This window comes from Lissotriton vulgaris, chromosome 2_1 (genome assembly GCF_964263255.1).
Source record: "Lissotriton vulgaris chromosome 2_1, aLisVul1.2, whole genome shotgun sequence".
NCBI classification, from domain to species: domain Eukaryota; kingdom Metazoa; phylum Chordata; class Amphibia; order Caudata; family Salamandridae; genus Lissotriton; species Lissotriton vulgaris.
This window is the reverse complement of record NC_141687.1, coordinates 715,826,479-715,853,791: the sequence shown is the minus strand read 5'-3', so window position 1 is coordinate 715,853,791 and position 27,313 is coordinate 715,826,479. Positions and strand designations below refer to the sequence as shown.

At 44.3% G+C, this 27,313-nt stretch overlaps 1 protein-coding gene across 1 annotated transcript in view; it reads right to left on the bottom strand.

The window, feature by feature from the left end:
* TMEM41B (transmembrane protein 41B) overlaps positions 1 to 27,313 on the bottom strand; it is a 144,992-nt gene that overhangs the window by 29,016 nt on the left and 88,663 nt on the right. Inside the window, exons 5-6 of the mRNA XM_086955973.1 lie at positions 24,750 to 24,854; positions 4,615 to 4,753 (exon numbers count right to left, since the gene is read on the bottom strand). Coding sequence (XP_086812099.1) covers positions 4,615 to 4,753; positions 24,750 to 24,854 — 244 coding nt within the window. The remainder of the gene's footprint in view (positions 1 to 4,614; positions 4,754 to 24,749; positions 24,855 to 27,313) is intronic.

The window sequence follows — 27,313 nt, the reverse complement described above, 5'->3', positions numbered from 1 at the left end:
ATCTCAAACTTTGTTTGTTTACACATTATCCTCTGCTTGGCGCGTTGAGGCAACCGGGGTTGGGTTGACAGAGGTCTCCAATTTGGTTTAAGGGTTTTCTGCCCAGGTTTGATGTCTTTTTCCGAACTGTTAACATCATCAAAGGTTCCCGTGACACTACTAAGGTTTATCTTTAATAAGATCAAAGATTCCCTTTGTACCACTGTAAATATCACCGAATGTACCCATGTGACCACTGGGGTCGATGTTTAGACCATTTATCTGTTATGAGACAAAAGATTCCCTGTGTTTATATGAAGTTCGAACTGATATCACTGTTGTGTTATGCAAATGCATTTGATGTTATAATTTACACTCTTATAATTGCTCTGTTTATAACATTGTTGCGGGACACTACCGCACTTTTTGCAACATTTTCCATGCCCACAAACGTTGACATCCACCCCCACGCAGAGTCCCACCAACTAGATTTACCAGCATTCTTCAGGAGCGCCCCCCGTAGCCACACCCACCAGCCTCCGGACCGGGCGGGTTCTTTAGTAACGCGTTTGAGCGCAGCGCTTCACTCTCTGTCTGCATTGCCGCTGGAAACGCCGCTTGAAACTCCGGATTTATTCATCCCTTTCAGAGTAAGTGCCCCGCGCCCTCGGGACGCGTCTTGTCTCACTTTTGCCGGCGTGCTACGCTCGAGCCAGCAACTAATTCAAGCTCGCGCTTTCCTTGTTGCAGGTCCCAGCACAAGTAATTAACTCCTTGCTGGCGTGGAGTAGACTTCTCTCTGTTGGTTGGGACGTCAGGTAGGCTTTTCTCCATGGGTATGGGACTTTAACCAGTGGGAGCGCAGACTTGTCTCAGCGATATTAACCCGGGGCACTGTGTTTTCTATGGTCCCCCAGTTCCAAAACATAGACGCTTCAACATGTGAGCCGTCCTCAAACACCGATCGTGCACCGGCTCGCGGGCACTTCATCACCAGCCCAACTCCCGGTTGAAGTACAGGTAGGAAGCAAATACAGCCTACACTATGGCCCTTAACTATTTGTGTATTTCTCCAGCCCCCCCTGGTGTGCCACCGCGCTAAGCCCATTCTCACTTGTTGTTGCAGAAACCCTGTCCGGTCGAGTTTAACCGACACCACGGCCATTCTTATGCCATTGTGCAGGTAATCTCTTTTTCCTTGTTCCCTGGAGTCAGAGTAATTTGGAACATTATCCTGACATATACATCTGACACCCACTCTGTATATCTTTTACAGAATCACGGTCCCCAGTCCTTGTCCTGAAGAGAACCTGTAATAAAGCTGGTTCGAAACGCGTCGACATTTCCACCCTGTGGCAAACCCCCAAGGGTGCCCCTAGGATAGAACTTTACCGATTTCTTTGGATCCTAGCTGTGCAACCCGCTGTAAACAACTAACCACAGGCCTGGTTGACAGGCAGGCATTTCATTCCATCCCCCCGCCTGTCCCATGGTTTCACAGTCTGATGGACTGGTTACATACTTGCTTTACACTTGAAAGTTTTTGCACTGTATATAACTACAATCTATGTGGTTCACTGAATTTTGTATTGTTTTGGTGTGTCTTGCTCACTTATTTTGCTTGATTCATCGTTGTAAGTGTTGTATATTTGTAAAATTTGTATATTTGTAGATATTGTCATCATGAATTCACTGTCATAACAGTTGTTTTGTTTGCATCCGTGTCCTTGAATCCTTAATAATTTGAGTTAAAAAAGAAAATAAATTTGCTTTGGGATTCTTTCCCGGTGGTCACGTGGTATATATTGACTACGTGGCTGTAATTTGTTTTTGTCAATTCTCCTGTCCAGCCACCCTGTTCTGTTTCCCTTGTTGTTGAGATCCAGGCTGGGCAGACGTTGGATCCAAAACCTTCACTGTTCTACAGAATACTATGGAGCACTGCCTTTGGCGACTAAGTGTAGCATATGGTTTATCCTTCCGGTTCTCTTTCTTCATTTGCGTGCAGCCGGTTTTTCATTGCCTGGATTGTGAATTCGAATGGGCCCTGGATTTGTGTCTCTGCAACACGGTGTCTCCTGATCTGGATTTTGATCTACTAATGAGTCCCTTAGTTGCTCATGAAATAGACTGTTCTGGTACCAGGATTATGGCCTGCGCAGCGGCACATGGGGTTCTAGGCAATTGGAACATTTGGACTGCGGCCAATTACTTTCTGGATCGCAGTTATGTTGAAGTAAGCCCGAGTTGTCCTCTGATGATGCTGGAGGGTCCAGCAATCGAATAACATGTATGTTCTTTCCCTTTGCTTGATTGGATGGCTGAAATGTTCACGGATGTAAACAATGACTTTTTGTTAGAAGCAGTTGCAACATTTGGTGCTTATACGCTGTTGGACTGAAGTATTGAATATTTTTTTTACTTCATAGGCATGTGCTGGACTCGTGAATATTTTGAATTCTTATCTTGCTTTTTCCGTACAAGGCTGAGGTGTTTTCCCACTGCTTTGAATAGATTTTGGATTTTCCCTCCTAAATTTCAAATTCGGCAACTTTTCTGAACTTGGTTCTGTCCTCCTCGAACTTGAACTCTGCGTTCTAGCATGTTTGTCCTGAGTGCTGTGTGTTCCCCCGAACATGGGGGGGGGGGGTCATATGGTTTATGGGCCTCTTTTGCGTGTATGCTGAGTTAGCAAGGCTTATTCGAAGTTTAAACGCCATTTTCCCCTTTTGCTGCCTTTGCACATGACGCTGTTTTTGCTGACTTAGCTTGGATGAAGGACTATACATTGGAAAAGGGTTGTTTTCAGCATCTCTAGACATACATCGTATCCCCAGTCTGTACAGTGAGTGCTAAGCCACCAAGGTTATCATAACACGAGCCTGTTAATTGGCTTGTCCGTGTAACACATTTTAGACACAACAATTTGGCAGCTGCAAGCCGAGTAGGATTCTGGCGCCTTTATCATAGCACACTTGCCAGAATTGCGCACACTTGCCAGAATTGCACACACTTGGAAGATTCCAGGCATGCAGAGAGCCTAACTGATCCGGATGTAATTTACACTTACTGAGCGGACAGGTAAATGGGGTCCCCCTAAGATAACTCCAGAGACCTTCTATAGTTTTATAATACCTAGTTCCTAGATAGGGAGGGTGTTTTAAAAAGGCTTTTTATCACCTGTTTGCACTATCATTGTAACAGGATTCCTCCTTTTGTGTTTATGGAATAGTAACCATGCTGTCCGTATTATTATTATCCATATGTATGCTGATGTTGATTAAAATACTGAGCTTGAGATCACGTCGTTAAAATAAACATTTTAACCTTAACGTGTCTCTGTGTTTTCACTTCCCACCATTCCTGAGATGGTTCTAGGTCGCATGTTCTAGGTTGTCTAATCATTGGTTTCCTTGCTATAGGAACTACTGTGACACTGATTGCTAGTCTGGTAGGGGATTTTGGGTACTAAGATGAGTTTCGGCACACCCTAATTCACTGAGGTCCTAAGTCTCTGTGCACAGTTCTGTGTTTGCGCAGAATCCCTGTTACAGGGCCACATACCCTCCTCCACTAAAAGATGCGCAATCCTCCGAGCGATAATGGCTAAATTAACATATGGTGATTAAATATTACTTTAGGTTAAAAAAACAAAAAAACAGGAAATTCACTGGGAAAAACCCTTACGGTTACATGGACGTTATAGTTAGGAAATAGCATTAAAAAAAAAACTTACAAATTCCCTGAAAAAAACCACAAAGGTTACAGGGATGGCATATAAATCGAGCCCTAAGGAAACTATAGTTTACACCCATCCATGCACTGCTAATTATTACATCACTCATGACTTCTAGGACATCATTGATAATACCACTGCATCATTTTCTGGAAAATCACTGATGAGAAAACTGTGCGTGGTGGGTGCGCGGGTGGTTTACCTTGGGGCATGAGTTATATAACTAACAAGAGATATACTCAATAAAAAGTTCATTTTCTCTTGGATTCATAAGAACTCAAAGTATTTTTATTAGGTTACCTTTCTAAACAAATTTTTCATAAGTCTTACATTTATTAATGGGCATTTGATGTAGTACCGTAATCTTATGCTTATACTGAATTATTACCAAATGTAAAAACTATTTTTAAAATTTCAAAGCTTCGATCTCAGCCGTCTACAGCACGAACCACATGATGGGTCATTAGATTGCAGGACCATTGAAAGTCCCCGCTCTTTCCTTATTAATTTTGTGGCTTTCCCACCTCTGGGTGAAATCTAAGTAAACCCCTCTCCCTCGTGAAAAATGGCTGTACTGAAGTATAGGTGGCACTCATGGTTACTACGAGTAGCAGGAGTATGGTTTAAAAGTCCTACATGAAATCCATTCTAACGAGAGACTCTCAATAGAGTGATGGTTGTTGTAAATAAAATACATTTACTAGGCTAGTATGACCAATCCCTCAAAACAAACTAGTATTGTTACCAGCCAACTAGTCAACCAAAGTTCAAAGACTCCCTGCTGTGCCTCGAAAATGTCCAGTTGAATTTTATTTGAAAAAATATGCATATTTTGGCAGGAAGGTGCCATCTCCCTTCGAATTGAAACCAGTGAAAATTATTGTATTAAGATGTCTTACCTAGAAAAGTACCCCAGAAAAACACGTTCAATGGAACATTTATTACAGGAGACGTTATATTGATAAACCAGTTCGGAAGGAAAGGCGTTATCCTCAAAAATATGATGTAGTTAATAAGATGGTCTCTGTGTCTATCAACCTGCAAGAATCAAAAACACAGAAAATTAGCCATACTCTGTTGTACCCATAACAACATCATCGATGAGAGAATAGGAAGCTTTAACTGTTAGAAATTAATCATAGCATGTGGAATTAAAAGAGGGCATGGGTGCGTAGGCAGCAGCTAGCAACATTTATTTGGAAAGCTGGACAAGGAAACACCATCCGTACAAAGTTTTGTTCTGTAGAACTGTTCTTCAATAATATATGTATATAATAATATACACCGCTCTGTGGAGCATTTATTGTTAAGGATAGAATGTGTTTCTGAAAGAAGAAAAAAAAAGAGTACAAAATAGGTAAATTATCAGATTCATAAACTAATTTCTATTCAGAAACAATCATAGGCATTCTGGCGAAGGCTAATAAGTGTACACTAAAGTTATCCTACCTACCACTTTCTGTTAGCTCGCAAGGATTATAAAACAGGCAATACTAATGCTAAAGCTGCTTATTTCTCAGCGAGAATACTTAACGCCCACAATAAACCCAAGGACATTTTTAAGATTGTAAATGATCTTAGTAGCAATGAGAGAATACTACCGAGCCAGGCTCCCACCCAAGAGATATGTAATTCTCTGAATAATTTTTCCCTGGAAAAAATTGCCATCAAGGCTAGCATTCCCCCTACTATTAATATGGAACCACTGGATGACATCTCCAGAAATGTCACTATGAACCACTTCCTAGCTATATGTCCTAATACACTCTCTGACCTCATGCCCCGTGTAAAGTTGGGTTCTCCCAATGACTGCTGCCCACCTCCTATCCTTAGGGACATATTTTCAGCACTACCGCATAGTATCCTCCCTTTCCTGAACTAATCTTCCGCAAGGGGGTGGTACCCAGTGCCTTTAAGAACGCCACAATAGTTCCGCTCTTAAAAAAAGCCTGGGGAAGATCCCCTGATTCCCTCCAACTATCGTCCTATATCCATTCTTCCCTTCTTGGCTAAGACCATGGAGGCCCACGTGGCCAGGTGTCTTTTGAACTTCATTGAACAATCGGAATATTTGGAGCCAAATCAAGCCGACTTTCGGTCAGCTCACTCCACTGAGTCCGTAATTCTTGCTGTTCTGGATACATTAAGAGTTAATGCTGATAGGGGGGTCCCCCAGGCTCCGGTGCTTTTGGATCGGTCGGCTGCGTTCGACACGGTTGATCATAACATCTTGCTGAACCGTGTCGAACAAGCAGGTATTCAAGGTCCTGCTTACAACTGGATCAAGTCTTTTCCTACAGGCAGAACTCAAGCAGTACGTCTTGGTACCTTTACTGCTCCTAAGGTGACCACCTTGTGCGGGGTCCCGCAGGCCTCATCCCTTTCCCCACTGTTATTCCATCTCTACCTTAGGCCCCTGATCCACTCACTAAAAAACAGGAAAATAACCATCTTCAATTACGCCGACGACCTTAAGCTTATTTTCTCCATGGACTCTTCTAATTCTGCAGCGGAATTCCAAACCACCATGCTCCACATCCAGCGTTGGATGGATTGTAACCATTTGAAGCTCAACCCAGGCAAGACGGAACTTGTGCTGCCCGGGTAGAGCAATGTCTGCTGGGGACCGCATTTCTGGCCGAGCGAACAAGGCCCTCTCCCTACCCCTTCCCCTTCCGTGAAAAGACTAGGGGTCTCAATTAATGCAGATCTCTCACTTAGAGGACAAGTGGGCGCAGTGATTCCTACCAGTTTCTTCCAACTGCGTAAAATTAGGAAGATCGCTCACTTACTAACCCACTCAGCCCTCGTTCAGGCTGTGATAGCGTTGGTTCCCTCACGCCTGGATTTTTCAAACTCTCTTTACATCGGTCTGCCCCAGTTTCTGCTCAAACGCCTACAAATAGTTCAGAATCAGGCGGCAGGATTAATCTAAGCCGAGATGGCAATCAGCTAGGTCCTTGTTGATTAAACTTCACTGGTTACCCGTGGAGCAATGTGCTGCGTTTAAGACGGGTAGCCTAGCTTTCAAAGCATTGCATTGCAACAGCCCAAACTTTTTCAGTGATATGATCATAAAGCACGTCCCTCGGCACAAATTACGTTCAGCCCACCTGCATCTTCTCACTATCCCGGTCATCAAACTTAAACGTCAGGGAGGCTGCAGGTTCTTTTACCTTGCTCCCAAATTCTGGAACTCTCTCCCACTGACAATCAGGAGCTGTGACAATCTACTGGGATTTAGAAAGGCCCTGAAAACATGCCTGTTTGGGCAAGCCTTTTAAACAGGTCTTCATGCAACAACACTATGCATGTTTAGCGCCATGAAACCTTCGGTGACCGTGCGCTTTATAAGCTTAAAAAAAAACTATGGGTTTATTTCTATGAACTTTAGGGACTCTAAACAGGCTTCCTTGAACAGTGCTTCACTGAAGCTTCTGCAGACTTTGAAGCATCAAGGCTTCAACGCCCTCCAAATAAACCTATCTTGTTTCAGTGGATAACATCTACCATGCCATGCTGCATGGCAACACAACTACTTGGGAATAGCACTCAGAACCTTGAGGAGGCCTTCGGGAAAACAAAAAAACTACGCAAGTACCCAGAACAGGCCTTATTCCACAGCTTAAAAACGGATTTACAGACCTCTTACCATGTGACTGTGATGTAATTGTTTTCTTATTAATAAACGTAACAAGGCCTACCTACTTTCGACCAGTCCAGTGATTGATGTCCATACCCCAACAGAACAACGGGTACAGATTGCTGTGTGTGCAAAGCAAGCCCTTTGGCTGGGTCCTAAAGCTAGGCCTCACAGTCAGCACCCCTCCTTTTGGGGCCCACCGACAATTGCCTTCAGCTGTAGCTAGAGAGCTTTGAATGCTCTAAGACAGTGGTTCCCAAACTTTTGACTCCTGAGGACCCCCACTGAATCACTACTGAAAGCTGGGGACCCCCAAGCAATTTGTACAATAAAAATTTCATTTTAAAAACGCCTTTTGAAGCAGAGGCAATTTCAAGAGGGAGGCAGCCCGAATTGGGTCTATTGGTATGGACATGTATGCATACAGCAGTGTATTATTTAGTGGTACCCAAGGGCTTGCGGAAAGTGAGCAATCAGACAGCAGCACGAAAATCCAACTGCTAATCCTGGCTGCATCTATTTTTACCTGCCTGCCAAGTAACGGTAACCTATACACATGTGCCTTTCAACGTTTTATTGCTTTTATTGTATTGCCTGTATTTTAATTGTTGTGTCTTTGATTGCTGTTGTCTGTCTTCCCCAGCTGCCTGTACGTGGTCCGTGCCCCTTTTTCTTCCCTCTGTTCCCTTCACTGTCCCCGTGCTCTCTCTGCCCGGTCTTTCCTTCTGTACCCCTCGCTGCCCCATGCCTCTGCCCGGTTTTCCCTTCTGTTCCCCTCGCTGCCCCAGTGCTTCTCTGCCCGTTCTGCCTTCTGTTCTTAGCTGCCCTTATATTTCTGTATTCTGCATTTTGCCTCTGTGCCATTCATTTTTTGTGCCTGTCTACCCTCTGTGCCACTCGTTTTCCCCTAGTTTTTGTGCCCCTTTTGCCTTCTGTTCCACTCGTTTTTTGTGCCTTTGTCCTCTGTTCCACTCGTTTTTCCCTCGCTTTTTGTGCCTTTCTGCCCTCTGTTCCACACGTTTTTTGTGCCTTTCTGTCCTCTGTTCCACTCGTTTTTCCCTAATTTATTGTGCCTTTCTGCCCTCTGTTCCACTCGTTTTTTGTACCTTTCTGCTCTGTTCCACTCGTTTTCCCCTCGTTTTGTGTGCCCTTCTGCCCTCTGTTCCACTCGTTTTTTGTGTCTTTCTGCCCTCTGTTCCACTCGTTTTCACCTCGTTTTTTGTGCCCTTCTGCCTTCTGTTCCACTTGTTTTTTGTGCCCTTCTGCCCTCTGTTCCACTCGCTTTTTGTGCCTTTCTGTCCTCTGTTCCACTCGTTTTTTGTGCCCTCTGTCCCACTCGATTTTCCCTCCTTTTTTGTTCCCTTCTGCCCTCTGTTCCACTCATTTTTTGTGCCTTTCTGCTCTGTCCCACTCGTTTTCCCTCGTTTTTTGTGCCTTTCTGCCCTCTGTTCCACTCGTTTTTTGTGCCTTTGTGCCCTCTGTGCCACTCGCTTTTCCCTCGTTTGTGCCCTTCTGCCCTCTGTTCCACTAATTTTTTGTGTCTTTCTGTCCTCTGTTCTACTCGTTTGTGCCCTTCTGCCCTCTGTTCCACTCGTTTTTTGTGTCTTTCTGCCCTCTGTTACACTCGTTTTCCCCTCGTTTTTTGTGCCCTTCTGCCTTCTGTTCCACTTGTTTTTTTGTGCCCTTCTGCCCTCTGTTCCACTAGTTTTTTGTGCCTTTCTGTCCTCTGTTCTACTCGTTTTCCCTCGTTTTGTGTGCCCTTCTGCCCTGTTCCACTCGTTTTTTGTGTCTTTCTGCCCTCTGTTCCACTCATTTTCCCCTCGATTTTGTGCCCTTGTGCCCTTCTGCCCTTCTGCCCTCTGTTCCACTCGTTTTTTCCCTCGTTTTTTGTGCCTTTCTGCCCTGTTCCACTCGTTTTTTGTGCCTTTCTACCCTCTGTTCCACTCGTTTTCCCCTCGTTTTTTGTGCCCTTCTGCCCTCTGTTCCACTTGTTTTTTTGTGCCCTTCTGCCCTCTGTTCCACTCGTTTTATACATGTTTTTCTGCCCCTTTTGCCTTCTGTTCCGCTCGTTTCCCCAGCCGCTGTGCCCCCGCCCCTTGCTGCCCACTGACCATTTGCTGCCCCCGCCTCCCGATTGTATTGTTGTGGTCTCGCAGCCCCTGTGCCAACATTCACAGCTCTGTTCTGTGAGGAGGCATGGGCGTTTCATTTTTCACTACGACAACAGATACTAGATTCTTGCGGACCCCCTGGGAATGTCTCATGGACCCCTGGGGGTCCGCGGACCACAGTTTGGGAAATGCTGCTCTAAGAGATCAGCCGTAATGGCCCTCTTAGGACACTAGGCATGGCCATCAGCTGTGCGCTAAGTTCTTTGGTGCATGTCATACTGTCTCAAAGAGTGAATGAATGGACCACAGTAAATCCCCTTTATTTACACCACGTGGAAGGCTCTCACAGAAGTCAATGAATTTCGGGGGTTATAGCCTGAGCAATGAAACATATCCCACCTGTCACAATACTTGGACTGAGAACCTAAGTCAACATGCTAGATCTTCTCTTCCCAGGGAACAAAGAATATGACCAAACCAGGAGACTCTCCTTTACCATGAACAGAAGAAGGTCATTGAAAAGAAGCACTTCCTTGATCACGAAGTTTAAACAAAACATGCTGTAAGCATCTCACATCCAAGCTCTAATACAGGTATTCAAACCCAAGTGATTTCTGGTTAATTAAAGCAACCTTGTCCAAAGGTGGGTTTAAAAACAGGGCAATATTTATATGAGAATCACTTGTGCTCAGACGGATGTGCCAAAGTTTAAAAATTCCAAGCAAAGAACCTCACTTGATGGGAGAAGCCAGTTTTGGTGGTGCAGTCCATGAACAGGACATAGATGAAGTACCTTAGCAGATGCTTGCCGACCAGCTCAATGCACCATGTGTCCTCACGTACTACCTGCCCCAGGGAGTTTTACGAGGGCCTGCTAGCTAGGAGTCACCTTCCAGCCATTTACTGAGTCTGCACCTCTCCACAAAGGCTGAGAGGTGATACCAAATTCCTTCCCTGCAGCAGGATGTTACAAGTGTGAAACCACCAACCTCAGTGCTAGAGTGGCGTGAGGGACGCGAGACCCATGCAGGCAGGGCACGCGTCCAAGCCCATTCCTTTGATAATATAACAGAAAGAAGAGGCTTCTGTGTTGAGTTGTGTGAAAACGCATTGCTGATGTACTTATGCTGCTGACTCTGCAGTCATCATCTACCACGGTCGGCCACAGAATTGGCCAGGAGCACTTGTGTCCTCACAGAAAAACTCTATTGAGTGTTTTATTGCCATTTTGACATTACTTGCACCCTTTCCAAGCAGCCTCCCAGGCTGGTCCACAAACTGCAATGCTTCGCTCGTCTGCAACAACGCTGCTGGGACAACCGCAGATGGCATCCACACCGTTATATCGGTCGTGGGAGGGAATGCTAGACTTGGGTTGGCAATGGTTATAGCACTCTTTTGAAGGTGAAAAGGCAGTACTGATGCAGGCCAGCCCTCTAAACAAAAGATGCATCCGATAAATACAGTAACTGATTACTTCAAACATGGTTCAAAATTCTTTGGGTGTTATACCATTGGACCCAGGCCAGCTCTCAACTGTAATGTAAGCAATGCTAGGCTGACTAACCCTTGCAGTTACACATTCATTAATCACACAGTTACAGCAGAAATACACAATGTACCTTTTGGGGCATATACATTTCTTGGTTTGTGGCTGTGCAGTCCTCAGCTTACCACAGAAGGGGATGATGTGAATTACATTCTAGCAACTATATTCTTGCCTGAGAATATAGATTAACTAATGCAGAGGTTTTGTTGTAAATGGAAGAGGAAGATCCAGTTATGATGGATACCTGCCTTTCACTTTGCAGCATCGTTACTATCACTGGTATCCTAAATAGTACTCTAAATGGCCTCACTAACAGAGGTCCTTCACAGGGTGCACTGGACTACAGAAAACATCATATAACCCCATAAATACAGAGGCTCAATCCATATGCTCAATAATGAGAACAATGTGCAGGACCGTGGACATAATTGCAGGGACCATGATGACGCAGACAGCGATCCTAGATGCCCAAACAGCAGCTGTGCAGGGAATATCAACACACATTGCTGGCATTGAAAAACAGAGTGGAGGTGATGGAAGAGGCGGAGGCAATCCTGAAAAACCAGCACGCTTTTTACTAATGCTGCACCTGTTCAGCAGTCCTCGACAAGCATGACGTTCCGGTGGTCATACAGTCGCTATAACAAACTGCAAGAGAGGTTTTAAAGCCAAAAATACCTGATCATGTAAATCAGCTACGAGCAAAGATGGTAAACACGAATCCGAGATTATTCCCATCTCTGAATCCTGTCTAGATTTTGATCATGGAAAACTGGAGGCAATCTCGGAGAAAGATGCTCATGATACTTGCAGGGAGCCTACCATCAGCCACATAGTAGCCAAAAAGGCACCAAAAATCTCCTCCCAAATAAACGAATAAGCGACAGCTGTACAAAAGATACAAAAAACCCAAGGGAAGGCCCAACTCAAGTATGCCTCCCTTGGTTAAATTAGAAAGGGCTTTCATATCTCAGCTCGCAGCATAGCCTGAATGGCAGTATCAAGGTATACTGCCTGAATGTTGAAACAGGAAATAAAACCTGCGATTACAAATCATAGACAATATACTGGCTTATGAGACACCAAGAGTAAAAAAAGAATTGTGCTAACCCAAAATCCAATCTGTTTTGCTGATCCCAACAATTCAATCAAGCAGCTCTCACTGCTGGCCACTAAGGGACAGGGTAAGGGTAACTGCATTGCATTGTTACAGTTGCAACCCCATCTGTTAATCATCCCATGCCTCTGTCAATCCCCAAACAAAATGATAAAAATAGTATCCTTTTCGCCATTTCGTCCTTAAACAGGATGACAGAACCCCATATCAAACATCAAATCATCACAAACAACTATGAACATGGGTATCATGGAAAAGAAATAAGAAAACTCCGCAATTTCAGCAAATTATATGCAGTTAGCCAATGAACTTCAGCTAAGGGACTATGAGTTGATAGATAATCTTCAGATATACAAGTGCATGGAATTTTCAATTACACAAGAAAGGAAGATATAAGCATTAAAAGGGCCAGGATTCCATTTGGAGACAATGATGCAGTTTTGGAAATGTTGGTAAACTGCACAACGATGCAGCAGTCCCAAAAAATCTCAGACTCTAGAAGGGGCAACCCATACCATACTCTTCATTCCATTGTACTGATCGGGTGTCCTCCATGATGAGCCCCTGAATAGGGGGTACACATTTAAAAAGAAAAAATATCAAATCCCTTCCAGGGCTGGATTGCGTCTCATCGAAAGATTTAATATATATGTGATCCTTGAGACTAAACCTAGTGAAGCCATAGAGTAAATTAAGATGCTTTGAACAAATCAGAATTTGGCAGACGCAACTCTGAACCATCCGTCTTGATACACTAGGGAACTGGACAATAACAATCCATAGAGGACAAGACAAGCCATGTGCAACAATCCTCTAAGACTTGAAAAAAGCAAACCAAAACCGCGGAACACACCACATTTAAACTTCCTACAGAACAGCTTGAGGCCTAACTACAGGCTATTTAGAATAGGGAGATCTATCAAACTTGGAAACCCAAATTTACCAATACTGCAGGAAGGAAGAATGATCACAATCAGGAACACCGAAAATTTCTACCTACCACTAATTCAAATTAAATGTGACAATTGATGCTGGCTAGCTGCAAAACTATTTAGGCACCCAAACAGACAGCTACAGGAGATATAGATTTATTTTAACTAGAAAACGGCCTTGTGGATTGCACAATACTATACTGGAACATTGCCGGGCTCAAATCCAAAACAAGCATTTACAATGCAATAGGTCTCGCAGCATTAAAGTTTGAGTTACTGGCATTGTAAATGACAATGCTTTGCATTATTATTTTTTTTTTTAATTTGCAATTGGTATATAAACATTGTTTGTGAATGGTTAGCTGTTGCTTATGCTAAGCAAAGTTGCCAGTAAAATAGAGTGCTAGTCTTGCTTGTTATAAGCATGCTGATTTAAAGCGCTCCGATACCTGCGGGTAAAGTTTTCGCTACATAAAAGTGAAAACTAATAAATACATTTTAAAAAGCCTACCTGTACCACGTCCGTTCTTATTCTGCGATGCCACATATCTTTGGGTCCCTGTACTTATTAACTGCACCCGGCTGTGGGAAACCTCCCTGGCAGGAACAACGTGTTGCGGGGCAGACACGGGCAATAAAGGCCACTGTCCTGTGGCTGCACCACGGGGTAACAGTGTAGGGGCAGGAAGGCAGGCAGTTGGCAGTGCTGTGCCATAGCAGTGTAGTTCTCTGTGTATGCTGGGCATGGGGGTTGCTATTGGCTGACAAGAAGTGGTGAGGAGGTGCCGGTTCGGTATACATGCTTCCTGATCTTGGGCAGGCGACAGGTAAAAAAACACAAGTAATTCATTCATTGGCATTCCTCAGACAGACAACCTCTCAGACGTTTTCTGTGGCAGGTAGGGGTGGGGGAGGCGTGCGGGGAGGGTTTGCTCGTGGGGGTATTACATGAATTCTCTCACCATCAGAATTCGGGGCATGCTTGAAAAAATGTCCCCTTGGAACAACTAGTGCAGGATTTTTGCCAGAAATATATGCTGTCCTTCAGATAGTTTTTTTTGCATTTTACCCTTGCTTACAACTTAAATTGCAAAAAAGTTTTGATTGCTCCCTGTAAAAAAACTAGAGGTTCTGTGATTTGGGCTACTGCTCGGCAGGAGTAATTTCATTGGATACTGAGCATGTCCACTGGAATCAAGTGCCAATGAGGTAACACAACTGCATGGTGTAGACACGGTACATGGCAAAGTCGAGTCAGAACAGTGATTAGGGCATAGCGGAACACTGAAGAGTATCATTCCAGATGGTAATGCTGGATAGTCCAGGGCCGAAGAAAAAGCCAGGGAATAAATAATCCACCATCTTCAGGGAATAAAAAGGAGTCTGGAGACGCACCACTATGCAGAGTTCGAGCATTTCTATAGGAGCAAGGTCTGTCAATATGACAAAAAGCTGGTCTTGAACATTTCCCCTTACACGTTTGGGAAGTACTTCATTGGGGAATGAGGATGCCAGTCATATGTGAATTATCTTATTGCGCCTGAACAGCCAAGAGACACTCTTCCCATTTTAGAAAAGTGAAATGTTAACATAGGCAACAGGGGGAGCTGCCCAGCATCCTCATACGACCTTTCCTGACCTACAGCCAAAATCACCATGCACCCTCCACTGAAACCATAGAACTCAGGAGGGAGAGGATGTGATGGGAACTATCCAGCATCCTTTGCAAATCCCGGTGAGATATCACTCCCTACTACTGTGTGACACAGACACCCTTCCAGAGTCTTCTGCCCATACCAAATACTGCTTTCTGTCGCTGAGCTTCCTGTTGCTTACCGCTGCATAAACATGTACCTAACCGGATCTTGCAAAATTTAGTTTGGCCAAGAATCATGGTACACGGGCCATAGTGCAGTTGACTGTCAGTGGATAATGGTGAACTGATCTGGGGAAGTTAATTTCATCTGGCGTCCTGTGCTTCTGCGTGGGCACATCATGCCAGATCCCGTGCATGTGGGTTTCCACATGTCACTCCAGATTCAGAGTAATTGGTTTTATGTGAGATCACAACACGTGGCGTAAAGCATAGCTTGTTTCGACCATGTAGAGCAGTTAGGTTTCTGCCTATTTCAGAGCATGCTGGATGTGGTGACCTTTTGTTCCAGCAATGTTTACATCAAATAATATCCGGTCATGACCTTGGCTGTGTCTTTCTGGAGGTGGGAGAGGCTGGTACTTGCATACATTCTAAGATATAATTGGGATTGCACTGCGGTCACCACATCCTGGATACAACATATTGCTTCCCAGGTCATGTCAAACTGGAAATCAGACAATAGTTTTCACCAGTATCAGACACAGTGAGAGCATCCTCTGCACACCGAAGATCCACAAGAATGGAGTGGTATCCAAAAACCCTCCCCGGAGACGCGCAGGGGGGATGAAGCCCCTACGAGCCTTGCGATGCCTTCAGCACACCAAGCGGCAGACCCCGCCGCTCCTGGAAGCATCATTGGACCCTCCTCGTAGACATGTGCCAGCAGAGAGCCTGCACCTTTCACTGGCACTACCAGGTTCCTGGAGATAACCCAGGACGGACTGCACCAGTGGACCAAACAATGGGGAGTCTTGAAGCTCCCGGCCCAAAAGGCAATCACTCCGAGGCGCAGGGAATACCCAGGCCCATGGCAGAGGTCAGGCCGACACAAGACACCGCGCAAGCAGGCCGCAGGCGAGGAGGATAGTCCCAGCAGAGAGAACAGCTACCCACGGGGGAGCAGCCGGCCTGGAATCCCGCTGGGGATCAATTGCCCACCGAGGAGACCCTCCCGGCTCCGATGGGCGGCAGAAAAGCAACTGTGCTCCGGGACGCGGCTCAGACCGCAAATGGGGCAGAGGAGCCGCCCAGGAGCCAGGCGGCTTTAATCCGGCATCAGAGGACAGCAGGGCCGGCAGAGACTAGGAGGGGGGCCTCGGTGCGGTAACTCAGCTAAATGAAGGTAATGAGTGCGGAGAGGGTGTGGAAGCAGCCGTGGGCCTCGGCCAGAGTGCAGCCCTGTGTTAAGGAGAAAACAGCGAGAAGGAATCTCGGCCCCTGAGCCCGGGCGCCCCACCTCGGCCTGCAGACATCCCTAGGGAGGCGAAGATGGAAAACGCAAGGGACGCCCACCACATCGGACCAGGTACCCCTCCTCTCTTAGCAGTCCTTTCCCCAGAAACAGCAGATATTCAAGAAGCGGTGACGATAAAAACAAGCTTGTGGGTCGTGTTGAGATGCTTGGAGCACTGAGTGTGGAGATGAGTGTTCCTTAGAGGCAGGACCAGCAGACGGGTTTAGCCGAAGTGAAAGCGAAAGCGCGCGACCTCACAGGAACACACACACAGTCCTTACGCACTGCGCATGCGTGCGGCCAACTTTTCCTGGGGCATGGAGCACGCGGTAGTGTCCGGGGCTCCCGTGAGCTGAGGGAGCCCCGCGTGTTGTAGCCTGTGTGATGGAGGCATGGAGCCCTCTCCCAGAGAGCGTGTGCCAGATGATGTGACGGAGCCTGTAGCGGAAAGAGCCTGGTGAGTGGGGGGGAGTGATTGTCTGTGTGTCTGTGTGTTCTGATCCATTGTGAGTGTCAACAGCATGCCGGAATCTGAACGCGTGTTCACACGCGCGAACTGATCCAATTCCGACATGCTCATCTCTTGGCTCCTTGTAAGCAGAGCCGCCAACAATAGTCTCGCGCTTCGCCCTGTATCGTGCGAGACCTAAAAAGACAATATACATTGGCCTAATTTTACAAAATGTCACTACGGATATGGTGTTCAAGCATCCTAGCGATCAAACTGAGCAAAGGTAGGATTAACCATCCATGTCTTTGCAATTAAGCACAAATATCAATAACAACACCTAAGGCTAATTAGCAAGACTTGGTTGCTCAATATTTTCCATGTTCACCAGAGAATATTAATTTCAGGCTAGCTATGCTAAAAGACCTAGACTTATGTCTCACTAGAGTAAAACAGGAACTGTCTAGACTGAAGACAAGTAACAAAAGGAAAGATAAAACTAGACTAAGACAGGTCTGTGGCAATTTTAACATCAAACCCTATCCCATGCGCTGGATGAAAAGTTTCAGAATGAGCAGTCAGCATGGGGCATCTCTAGTATTTTAACAACTGATCTCATGAGAAAGAAGCCAGGTCAGAAAAAGATTCCTACACTTGATGATCGCTCCCCATTCAATACATCAGATGAGAAAGCCTTCAAGTCTGGCAATCTGCAAGTCTATAGACTATATTTTAATAGGCCTACAGTCATGAGAACCGTGTCATCAACATGAGTGTTGAACAAAGAGTCAAAAGTGACCACAACCTGCTAACTTCAAAACTGCTCTAGCCCGATAGTTAAATACTTGCACCCAAAATAGACACATCTAGAGCCCAATTATCTACCCCTTGAGCCAAATCGAAAGAAACTCAGAGAAGAACATAAACAAAGCGGCTACAAGGCTAGCTAAAGCTAGAAACAAAAACAACAACAAGGACTACTAACTATGGAGGCTACATTTGGTAAAGTTGCAATCGTGGCTTAGAGACTTTTCAAAGTTTAACTTCAACCGACTGTATCAAAGAAAGTGCTTCTACCACATATATCAAATAGGTGATACTCATTTAGTGACTTGATGAATGCTTAAAGCCTTTGCAGACACTAAAAGGCCTTTTGATCTAGGCATAGTAATTGAAGAACTGCTCAAAAACCCAAGACAAGCTTACAAGCAGCTAATCAAGTACAAAAAGGAGAAGCTAAAATACAAAGTCTGGGGGATGCTCCAATTGTCAAATCAAGGGGAAAAAATAAAGAAATGTGTGGAGCTGGTCAGATGGGGTTGCAGAGATCCTCCAATAAATTTGGAGTCTGGAATCAACTTGCCAATTTGATTAAATATTTTTATTTAATGAATCACAAAGCACCATGTTGCAGGCTAGCAGTGGAGGGCATATTGGACAGCATGACACAAATGAATACTTCAGTGCGGTGTCAGCCAAGATTCTAGCAATAGAGGTTATCCCCAAGTTTATACCCGAGTTCACAAAGAAAGTAGTCTATAAAGCAATAATGAGGTCACAGGCCAATGAAAGCAACAAGGTCTGACAGAATACTTACAGACTTTTTTGCAATAACATACTCTGGGTACCTCTCCTTAAGATAGCAAACAATGGCACGTGTAAGTAGGAAGACGTTCTATCATCCAGGAGATCAGCAACCATAGTATCAATTAACAAAAAAAGTCCCTCATAATGACCCAGCAAACTACTGCCCAATCTCTTTGCCAGAAGGTACTGGAAAAATCTATGGTAAACTGCTCTTTACCTGTATTCAGAATTAGACTGAAGATAATAAGATTATATCCCATCTTCAAGCGGGTTTCTGGAAAGGAGTGGGAGCGAGAGACCAAGTAATGAGATTGTATATTGTACACTTTATGTAGCAAAACAAATCACCTCTGTATATGGTCTTGGTAGATATAAAAACTGATATTGACTGGACAGAATGCTGCTTTTGGCCGAAATAAAAAAGCAAGGTTTGCCAGAAAAGTTCCTGGCTGTCTTCAACAACTATACTGGAAAACACAGCTAAAGTGAGGGATGGTTGACGAGGAGGATGCATATCTAAATTTGAGACTGAAACGGCCAGACAAGGTTGTGTACTTGTCCATAATTTATTTAATCCATTTGTAAACAATGTGAGCAAATGACAAATGGGACATTGTTGGCAAGTAGTTAGCGGGCAACGCACCGTCTGTTAAGAGGGATCAAAGCTTATTTCAGCTCATAAATACTCATTCTTCAAATTTAAAAAAAAATTAAAATAATCATGAACATGAACTCAAGGAAAAACCTTTGATTAATTAGGAATTTGCCACAAAGACCTACTGACCGGGGCAGAGCTAGTTAATTAAGAGCCAGAATACAGGCGCTGCCATTCGCTTTTACAACAGATATGGCAGAGGAAAAATACAGCCTGCCCTCTAAAAGTGGTGGCTGGCACATACTTGGGTATTACTGATACCGGACCCTGGCTAAGTGTTATAACAACAAGGGGTGGTGAGGGACAGAGTCTCTGAATTAAGCAGAAAACTCTCACCCAGTCAGGAGATCAGGGCTAGATCCAACACCGTTTTTTAGCTCACTGCACCATCCCAGTTTCAGAACCCGGCTGTATGCAAATTAGTCTGTTCCTGTCCCAGTGCATGATGGGAACAGGGCAAACCAAACTACACAAGCCAATTCATCACCACCCCCTTTTCTGAATCGTTTTTGGCCACTATAGGTGTGGCAGGGGATACTCAGACATGAGTCCCTTTCTCACTGCTCCATCAGGATTCAAGCAAGCCGGGCCAAAGACGGCTGAAATGCCAGAAACCGGTCCCCGGTAGCTTGTCTCCTTTCTGGTGAAGAATTGGCTTGGTAGTTTAGTCTGCCCTGTTCCCATGATGCACTGGGCCAGGGACAGACTGATTTGCATATAGCCAGGTTCTGAGCTGGGATGGGGCAGTGAGATAAATAACGGTGATGGATCAAGCCCTGATCTTTGGACTGGGTAAGAGTGGTCTGCTCAATTCAGACACTCTGTTCATCACCACCCCCTTTTCTGAATCGTAAGTGTTATAACAAGCATTTACAATGCAACGGTTTTGCCTTTGGAAAAGTTAGAGCTATTGGCATTGTAAATGACAATTTTTATATTTATGTTTTCTTTTTGAAAACCGATAAATAAATGGCATTCTCATTTACAATGCCAATAGCTTAATCTCTCGCAAATGCCACACACACACACCCACACCCACAGAGAGCCCCCCCACACAGAGCCCCTCCACACAGTCTACCAGCCCTACTTAACCCAGTCAGCAAAGTGTACAATTTAACTGGTATGTCTGCTTGATCTGTGGGTGAAGAGTGGAGGACAAACTGGCAAGTGCAAGGTTGGGTCTGAATATTCAAAGAAGAAAGTCAAGTATAGGTTTTAAACTCTCCAACGCTCAGGAAGACCCGCCAATATCGGTGTGCTACATGCGCAGATGGCCGACAGGGCTGTGAAGTCCTCCTACATGGCAGCATGTGCTAAAAACGTGGGTTTCCTAATAGACAACAAACTCGCCTTTGGAAAAGTTAGAGCTATTGGCATTGTAAATGACAAAATTTTTATTTATGTGTTGGCTTTGGAAACCTAAATAAATGGCATTGTCATTTACAAAGCCAATAGCCTAATCTCACGCAAATGCGACACCTATTGCATTTGCACCCACACACACACACAAAACCGGATCACAAGAAGGGAACAGAGGCACACACAAAACCGGGTCACAAGCAGGCAACAGAGGCACACACAAAACCGGGTCACAAGCAGGCAACCGGGTCACAAGCAGGCAACAGAGGCACACACAAAACCGGGTTGCAAGCAGGCAACAGAAGCACACACAAAACCGAGGGGGCAGGCAAGCAGCTCTACTTGATAAGAATAAATCAGAGATCTGGCAACGATGGGCGTGATCATGGAGGGAATACCCAATCCAAAAACAGGAGAGTAAGAAGCACTGCAACCAAATTTGCAAAGTAAGGAAAACATCAGAACCCATAAAATAAATGACAGGCTGACATTGTTTATGTAACCGCAGTCTAAATGCAGAAGTGTTTAAGTAAAATGTTTAATTAGTTAATACACAGGCCACATTATAATATGATCGAGGCCAATATTTGGTGAGCAGTGCAAACCAGCCGGACAGCTGTGCAATCTCAATAAAATGCTACGACATCCAGGTTGTAACTATTTAATTGGCCAGGTGTCTGAAACCAAAAAGGGACCGATCGATGGTTCATAACAATAGGAATATAGCAGTGCGTTACCTGGAACAAGTGTGGTCTGTTGGATACGAAGTGAGAAGCGACCTCCAAAGAATATATATCACTTACTAATTGGAAGAAAATACTTAATGCCACACGACAGTAAAGGCCAAACAAAAATATCACACAGGAAAAAACACAACAAGCCCCCAGTTTCTTACCCAGCACTTCCGCGATTCCCAAAGTCAATGCGTGCGCAGTGGAGCCTCTATGTTACATGTGTTACCTCCTTTATGGGAACAGATGCTGTAGGGGAAAGAAGGGTCCCATAATTATTACTTCTGCACCGCATATGCCATGGCAGTGTCATGACTCCTAAGAGTGTTCTATATTGTGATGTAAAGAGGCACATAGAGAAATAAGCCCGAATATAGCAGTCATAGTGAAGGCAGCTCCGAGTTGGAGGTGCAACACTCGTTTAGTATGTCGCTGCCACCCGAGATAACTTCAAAGCTGGAAAGTTCCGAATAATGACGTAGCAAACAAAATGTCTCACACTCACATATGACACTAACCTTGGACTGCGTCTAGATCCAAACTGCAGCCACAAGGACCATTACGGTTCTGTTAGAGACAAAAGCATGCAAAAGGATGTCAGAAATGTGTAGCCGCTCCGCCGGCAATTAGGTATACGAGGTAACGGGCCACTGCACATTATATCCAACTCACTAAAATGAAGTGTGTATTCTATCCGTGCGCGAAATAGATCGCCATAATGCTGTAAATTCGGCTTGACACTCATTTACCGCCCCTAATGTACGGTGATGGCGTATTTACGTGCACCACCCTGGCTTAAGCATATAAGCCGTATGTGTGCAGCCTAAGCTCACGGGGTGCCGTCAGGGCTGACATTGCAGCGATATCTACTGCAATCATCACATCTCAGCTGCAAAGTACAATACCCATGGTCTGGATGCCTGGCGACCAAGATCGTAATCGGACACATACTGTTGAACAAAATTCTATATTCAATATAAAATGAAAAAAAATATGATACTTTTTGGGGATTGAAAGTAAATTTAAAAGGACTCTTTATTTACAAAAAAATGTTGCACTTTCTGGTTTGTAAAATCTAAGATAAACAACACATTTATTTAAGACTATAGGCACATCACTACAAGAGAAATCATCATCGGACACTCCTTCCCCTGACGTCATAGCTCGAAATCCATTATTTTCCCTCCTCCGTGATGCTGTTCTATTCATAACTGAAAACACTGCAACTCCTATTAGGCCAATTTCTCCCGTAGCTCGTTTGCACACAATATGGTGCATGACGTTACAAAAATTAATTCTGGGCGTGGCTCTCTGTTTTGGAGCGAAGAGGCATTTTGCATCACGCCTAAGCCCCAGGATAGATCTTGTACTCCTTCACGTTTACAGTAAACGACGGATTTATGTTAGCAGTACGGGTACATCTGCATAATTGTGCACGTAATTCAGCTTCCCAGATGGTAAAAGCAGGTTATGCGTGTGTTGTCTTAAATGAGTCTTCGTTCCCAGGCAGAGGTATTGTTACAGAATACATTTCCTTCGTGTTCATTTCCTGAATCAGTACTGCGTGGAGGCAGACTCAGACGACATAATTATTAAACGAAAGAGACGCCTTCATTAATATTAAACTCTTATTCAGTATTCAATATGAACCCGCGGGGGAAGAGGGCAGGAGCGGGTGTCTGTGCTCCATTTAACTGTCACCTAAATCACCAGAATTAAAAAGCTAAACTGACAGCGCTGCTGGTTTGAGAGGATTGATGGCCAAGGGCTGCTGACTCGACCCGTCCAGACGCCTTCGGCAGCTACCACGGAGAGCGGGAGGGGGGCGGGAACAGGCACACGGACAGCGGGTGGGAGAGCGGGAGCACTCACCTGGACTTCTTCCGGAGTGGTGCCGGAAAAAAAAAACCTCCGCCCACCGCCGCATGACGTGGCAAAAAGGGAAGAAATCGCGGGAACGCCCACGAATCTGGTCCGGCTATGACGGACGCCTCTCTGTTCCAATGGCTAGCCTCCATTTATGGGGCTAACCAATGGAAACAGAGGCGGGGACCAAAGCCACTCTATCTGTTCTCATTAAGTTTTCCCTGGCAAAACCTAAAAAAGGGGGTAGTCTCATAGCACAGTATTTTTATTTTAAAGCCCTAAGCTTGCATAAAACATACATACAGGAGAAGTGTGGCTCAATGATTAGAGCGGCAGACCCTGATGCAGAGGTCTAGCCCGGGACCAGGGTTCAATTCCCCGCCTCGGCGGGTCTTGGGCTCAAAATTCCACAGACCTGATAATTCTCGCCTCGGTGCCTATTCCAATCATAGAGTCCCACTCTGCAACTCTGGGTAATAGCTTGCCTAATCTCCACAACGGCCCCCACAACGCTAAGGATGCCTGGCCTCCATCTTGGGGTGCCCAGGAGTGGACGCCTCACAGGGAATGCCAGGATGGGTTCCACAGCGGTATTCGTAAAAGCGCCTTGAGACCCTTGCGGGTGAGTAGTGCGCTATACAAGTATCAATTTTATATCCTGAAGCCAAAAAGAAGTTATGAATTCTCCCAGTTCTGGATTATACTAAAAGGTGGACTATTAACCAGTCCTGCTTGGATCTTTGCAATTGTGATGCGAGGGGCCAAGAAAACCGTGCTACATTTTTCGTTTTTATGTGCCAATTCCTTGCAGGCGTAGAAATAGCTTCTTTGTCCTCTTCCACTCTTTAAAACCTACAATATAAGGCGCTGCAGGAAAGCTATGCAACCGAAACGACTGGGACACCTTTTGTAAGCTAGTGGTTTCGTTCATTTTTTGGCTTGGAAACTCACTAGGTCTGGTTCTCCTGTAGGTTCTAACCACAAATCCTTAACTTATTATAAACATGTTGTTTTTATATATTATCACTCGGTTTAATTTAGAGATTTTTGGATATATCTAGTCCAGATCAAATTATCTTGAATGCCTCTTTCATTATCTCTTTTTAAACCCAACTTTTATATGCTATGTCTCACTTGTACTGCTTGTTTTAGCTGCAACAAATAAACATAACTTGATATTACCAATATGGTTTTGTTGTGGTAACGTTTTGTGAAAGCTTAAGACAGTCACCCGTAGCAAACACTTAGGCAATTGGGGCCACCAAACTGTTTTCGGAGATATGACAAAAGCACACAAACCACTGTAACTTTTTTAATTTAGTGTACTGTTTTTGTAGACAAGGAATGAAAGGCAACCAGATAGTATTTTGCGGTGAGCATGCAAGAAAGACCCAGGGAGAAGAACACTCTAGCCTCTTTGCTCCAAAGCTGCTTACCCAGCGAAAAACAGTGAAGGGTAACGGAATACTTAAGATTTCGATAAGAAACTCAAAACACAGGGAGCTTTTGGTTTCTGTGGTCGCTTCTCACTTGTGTGAAATAAACAGAAGTGTAGCAATACTGTGCAGCATGATGCAATGGCGCTTGCAAGGCAAAGCAATGGGTCTGCAGAGACATGACACCGTTCATGTGGCAGAAAACTATTACCTTAAAAAATGTTAAATGTCTGGAGGTTTAGATTTGAAATGCTCAAGTTCTATTGGACTCTGTAATAAGCAACGCACTTCTAAAATGTAATTTGGGAATTTAAAAAACTCACCAATTACTAAAGCGCTCTTCTCATTTTCAAAGCCAATAAGAATCCCAAACAGTTATAATACTGTTCAACAAATCGAGGAACACTTTCACATTAGCAAATACATCATTACCATAGAATACAAGTAAGAACACAGGTTAAAGTTTTTTGATTTTTTTTTTAAATATTACCTGCTGTGACCATTTCATTGCTCTTTCTGTAAAATATTTGTACACTACTGGTCTTCCAACCAAATATGAAAGCATATAACAAAACGAAGCTCCTAGCCCCGAGCACTGCAAATACAAAGGTAACAAGATTAGAAAAACCTGAAAACATACAAACTGTCAAAAATAGACTTGCAGTCTACATTTTCTGAGAAAAAGCAACATTACATTTAAAAAAGTGTAATTATTTAAGTAATTGGAAACATGTTTATTTTTCTCTTTTGCAACACCTACACAATGTATTTAAATAGGGATCATCAACTGAAATTACCTTCTTAGACGTCACCCACTTCACCAAATTCAAGTTGCCTTCCTTTCTCACAAGCATCATTGAAACTATGAATCCAGGTGACACATAATACAGTGGGCTTTCCAGACCAATTGCACGGCACCACTGACTCATTTGAGAAGCAACCCTTGCACATTGAGCATTACTGACCTTTGTGATGCAGTAAGAAGGTGCAACAGGCTAGATGACTGGGCCAGTGCCATCTGCTCCAAGAGGTGAGTCTGTGTGATGTACATGAGCCTCCTCCAGGGACCACCTGTGTTTTAGCATTCCTGTTAAATGCTAAAGTGCAGCCAGCTTCTGGGTCAGCAATGTCTTGCACCCCAAAAGCAGGTGTGGGACTTGTGTCCTTCCTCCCTGAACACACAAACAAGCCCCATCAAGAGGAATCATCTAGTTTGAAGACTACGGACTCTCAGTAACCACCCTAGCATTGTCTATTACACTAAGAAGTACAGAATCCATCTTAACAGAACGTGACAGAAGGCCAAACGTTCTGTACTGGCAAGGACTGTTCATTCATGTGTGCCCTCAAGAGAAGTGAACTCAGGAAATGAATACAACAAAACTGTTTTAAATTATCCAGTGAGCAACTGAACAATCTGAAGCAGGTTTCCTTTAGGTAAAAGTAACCAAAAGACCATATGAACTTTCAAATGGATAACAATTTGTAACGTTTCGCTCCTTCTGAGACAGTTTTTTGTTAACTACTGAAGACTTTTCTTTGATGGGTAGACTTTCTATTTGGGGGCGTGAAAAGACTTTGTCTACTAAGCAATCAGGCGCCTTGTGCCAGGACGCTTCTATAGAATTGCTGCATGCTTTACAAATTCTATTGTATTGTATTTTTGAAAAATGCATCAGGTTCTGAAGAATTTTAATTGATAGTTCAGAAGTTTTTGAGTTGGTTTACTTGTGGAAAGAGAGAAAAACATTGGTTTGAAGGAGGGAGGCAAATATTTAATTCCCAAACTGTATTGGGGCTGCTAACAGTAGGAAATAAGCAGAGCAGGACCTATGTGGGTCTCATTTAATACAGCGTTCTGTAGCTTAGGATGTGTGAATTTGGTCTAAGACACAAAGAATGGCTGTGAGACAGTCTCTTGGAAGAGGTGCTTTTGCAGACAATCCTAAGGCATCACCAGAACGATCTTGCACACTAGCGCCATCTAAACTTGCTACATCTTCCTCAATATCAGGCCAAGATGGGAAATAGAATAGAGGGAATATTCCCTCAAAACTAGAAGACAAACAAACAAAACTTTAAATTACCCTTATGGCAGTGTTAGGTTGTTGGCTTTGCCCCATGATCGAAATACAATGCATGAGAATAAGAAATCAGGCTACAGAGCTAGTTCGTCTGGGCAAAGAGAAGAGGAGCAAAATGTATTGAGAAAAAAATCATCTTGTTTGAGACCTTAATTAATTCGCAGAATTAGGTTAGTGCCCAAATTTTCTTTGGAGGTGGCTACTAGCTCCAACCAGTTCCCCATGCAACTCAATTAATTTTTACAATATTTAATAAATGCACACACAGCGCTTCTCCTTGCACAAGAGGTCATGCAGGCCATGTCTGTAAAAGCAGACTTTATTCGGGCGAGGAAAATAAGCCATTACAAATCATACATTTGACAATGCGAGGTATGACTGAGGTTTCGCACTCTTGTCATTGTTACACTGAAAGCTAGAGGCATCATTGACTATGCTGTGTCACAATTTTTTGCAATAACAAAGGCCATATTCAAAATGTTACTACTGCATGTAAGCAGTTTTAGATCTCTTCTTTTTAGTAAAAAAAGAGTAGAGAACAAGCATTGGAAAAGCCAATAGGTCTAACCGAAACAAGGCCTGTTGTCTTAGTTAATGTCTTTTAGCAGTGTTATACCGCAGCGCAGCATGGCTGAATGTTAGGGAAAAAAGTGCAATGACAAAGTCTGCATTGGGCATGTCATAGCACTTATTTGTGGCAGGGGATCCGGGGCAAGCAAAGCAGGTAGGACGGAACAAACCACACAATTCGGTGGAGGTGTGCCAGGGAAATCAGGGGGTCAGAAGCAACACCAGGTAGGACAAGCAACAATGCAGGAGGGGGCGGGACAAACAACAACACAGGAGAGAGGGGGCAAGCAACAAAATGCGAGAGGAGGCGAGGCCAACACAGACAGCCAGAAGGGAGCAAGAAACACATTGGACTAAAAGGAGGAGGGCGAGAGAGAGCAAGCAACATGCACTCTTATAG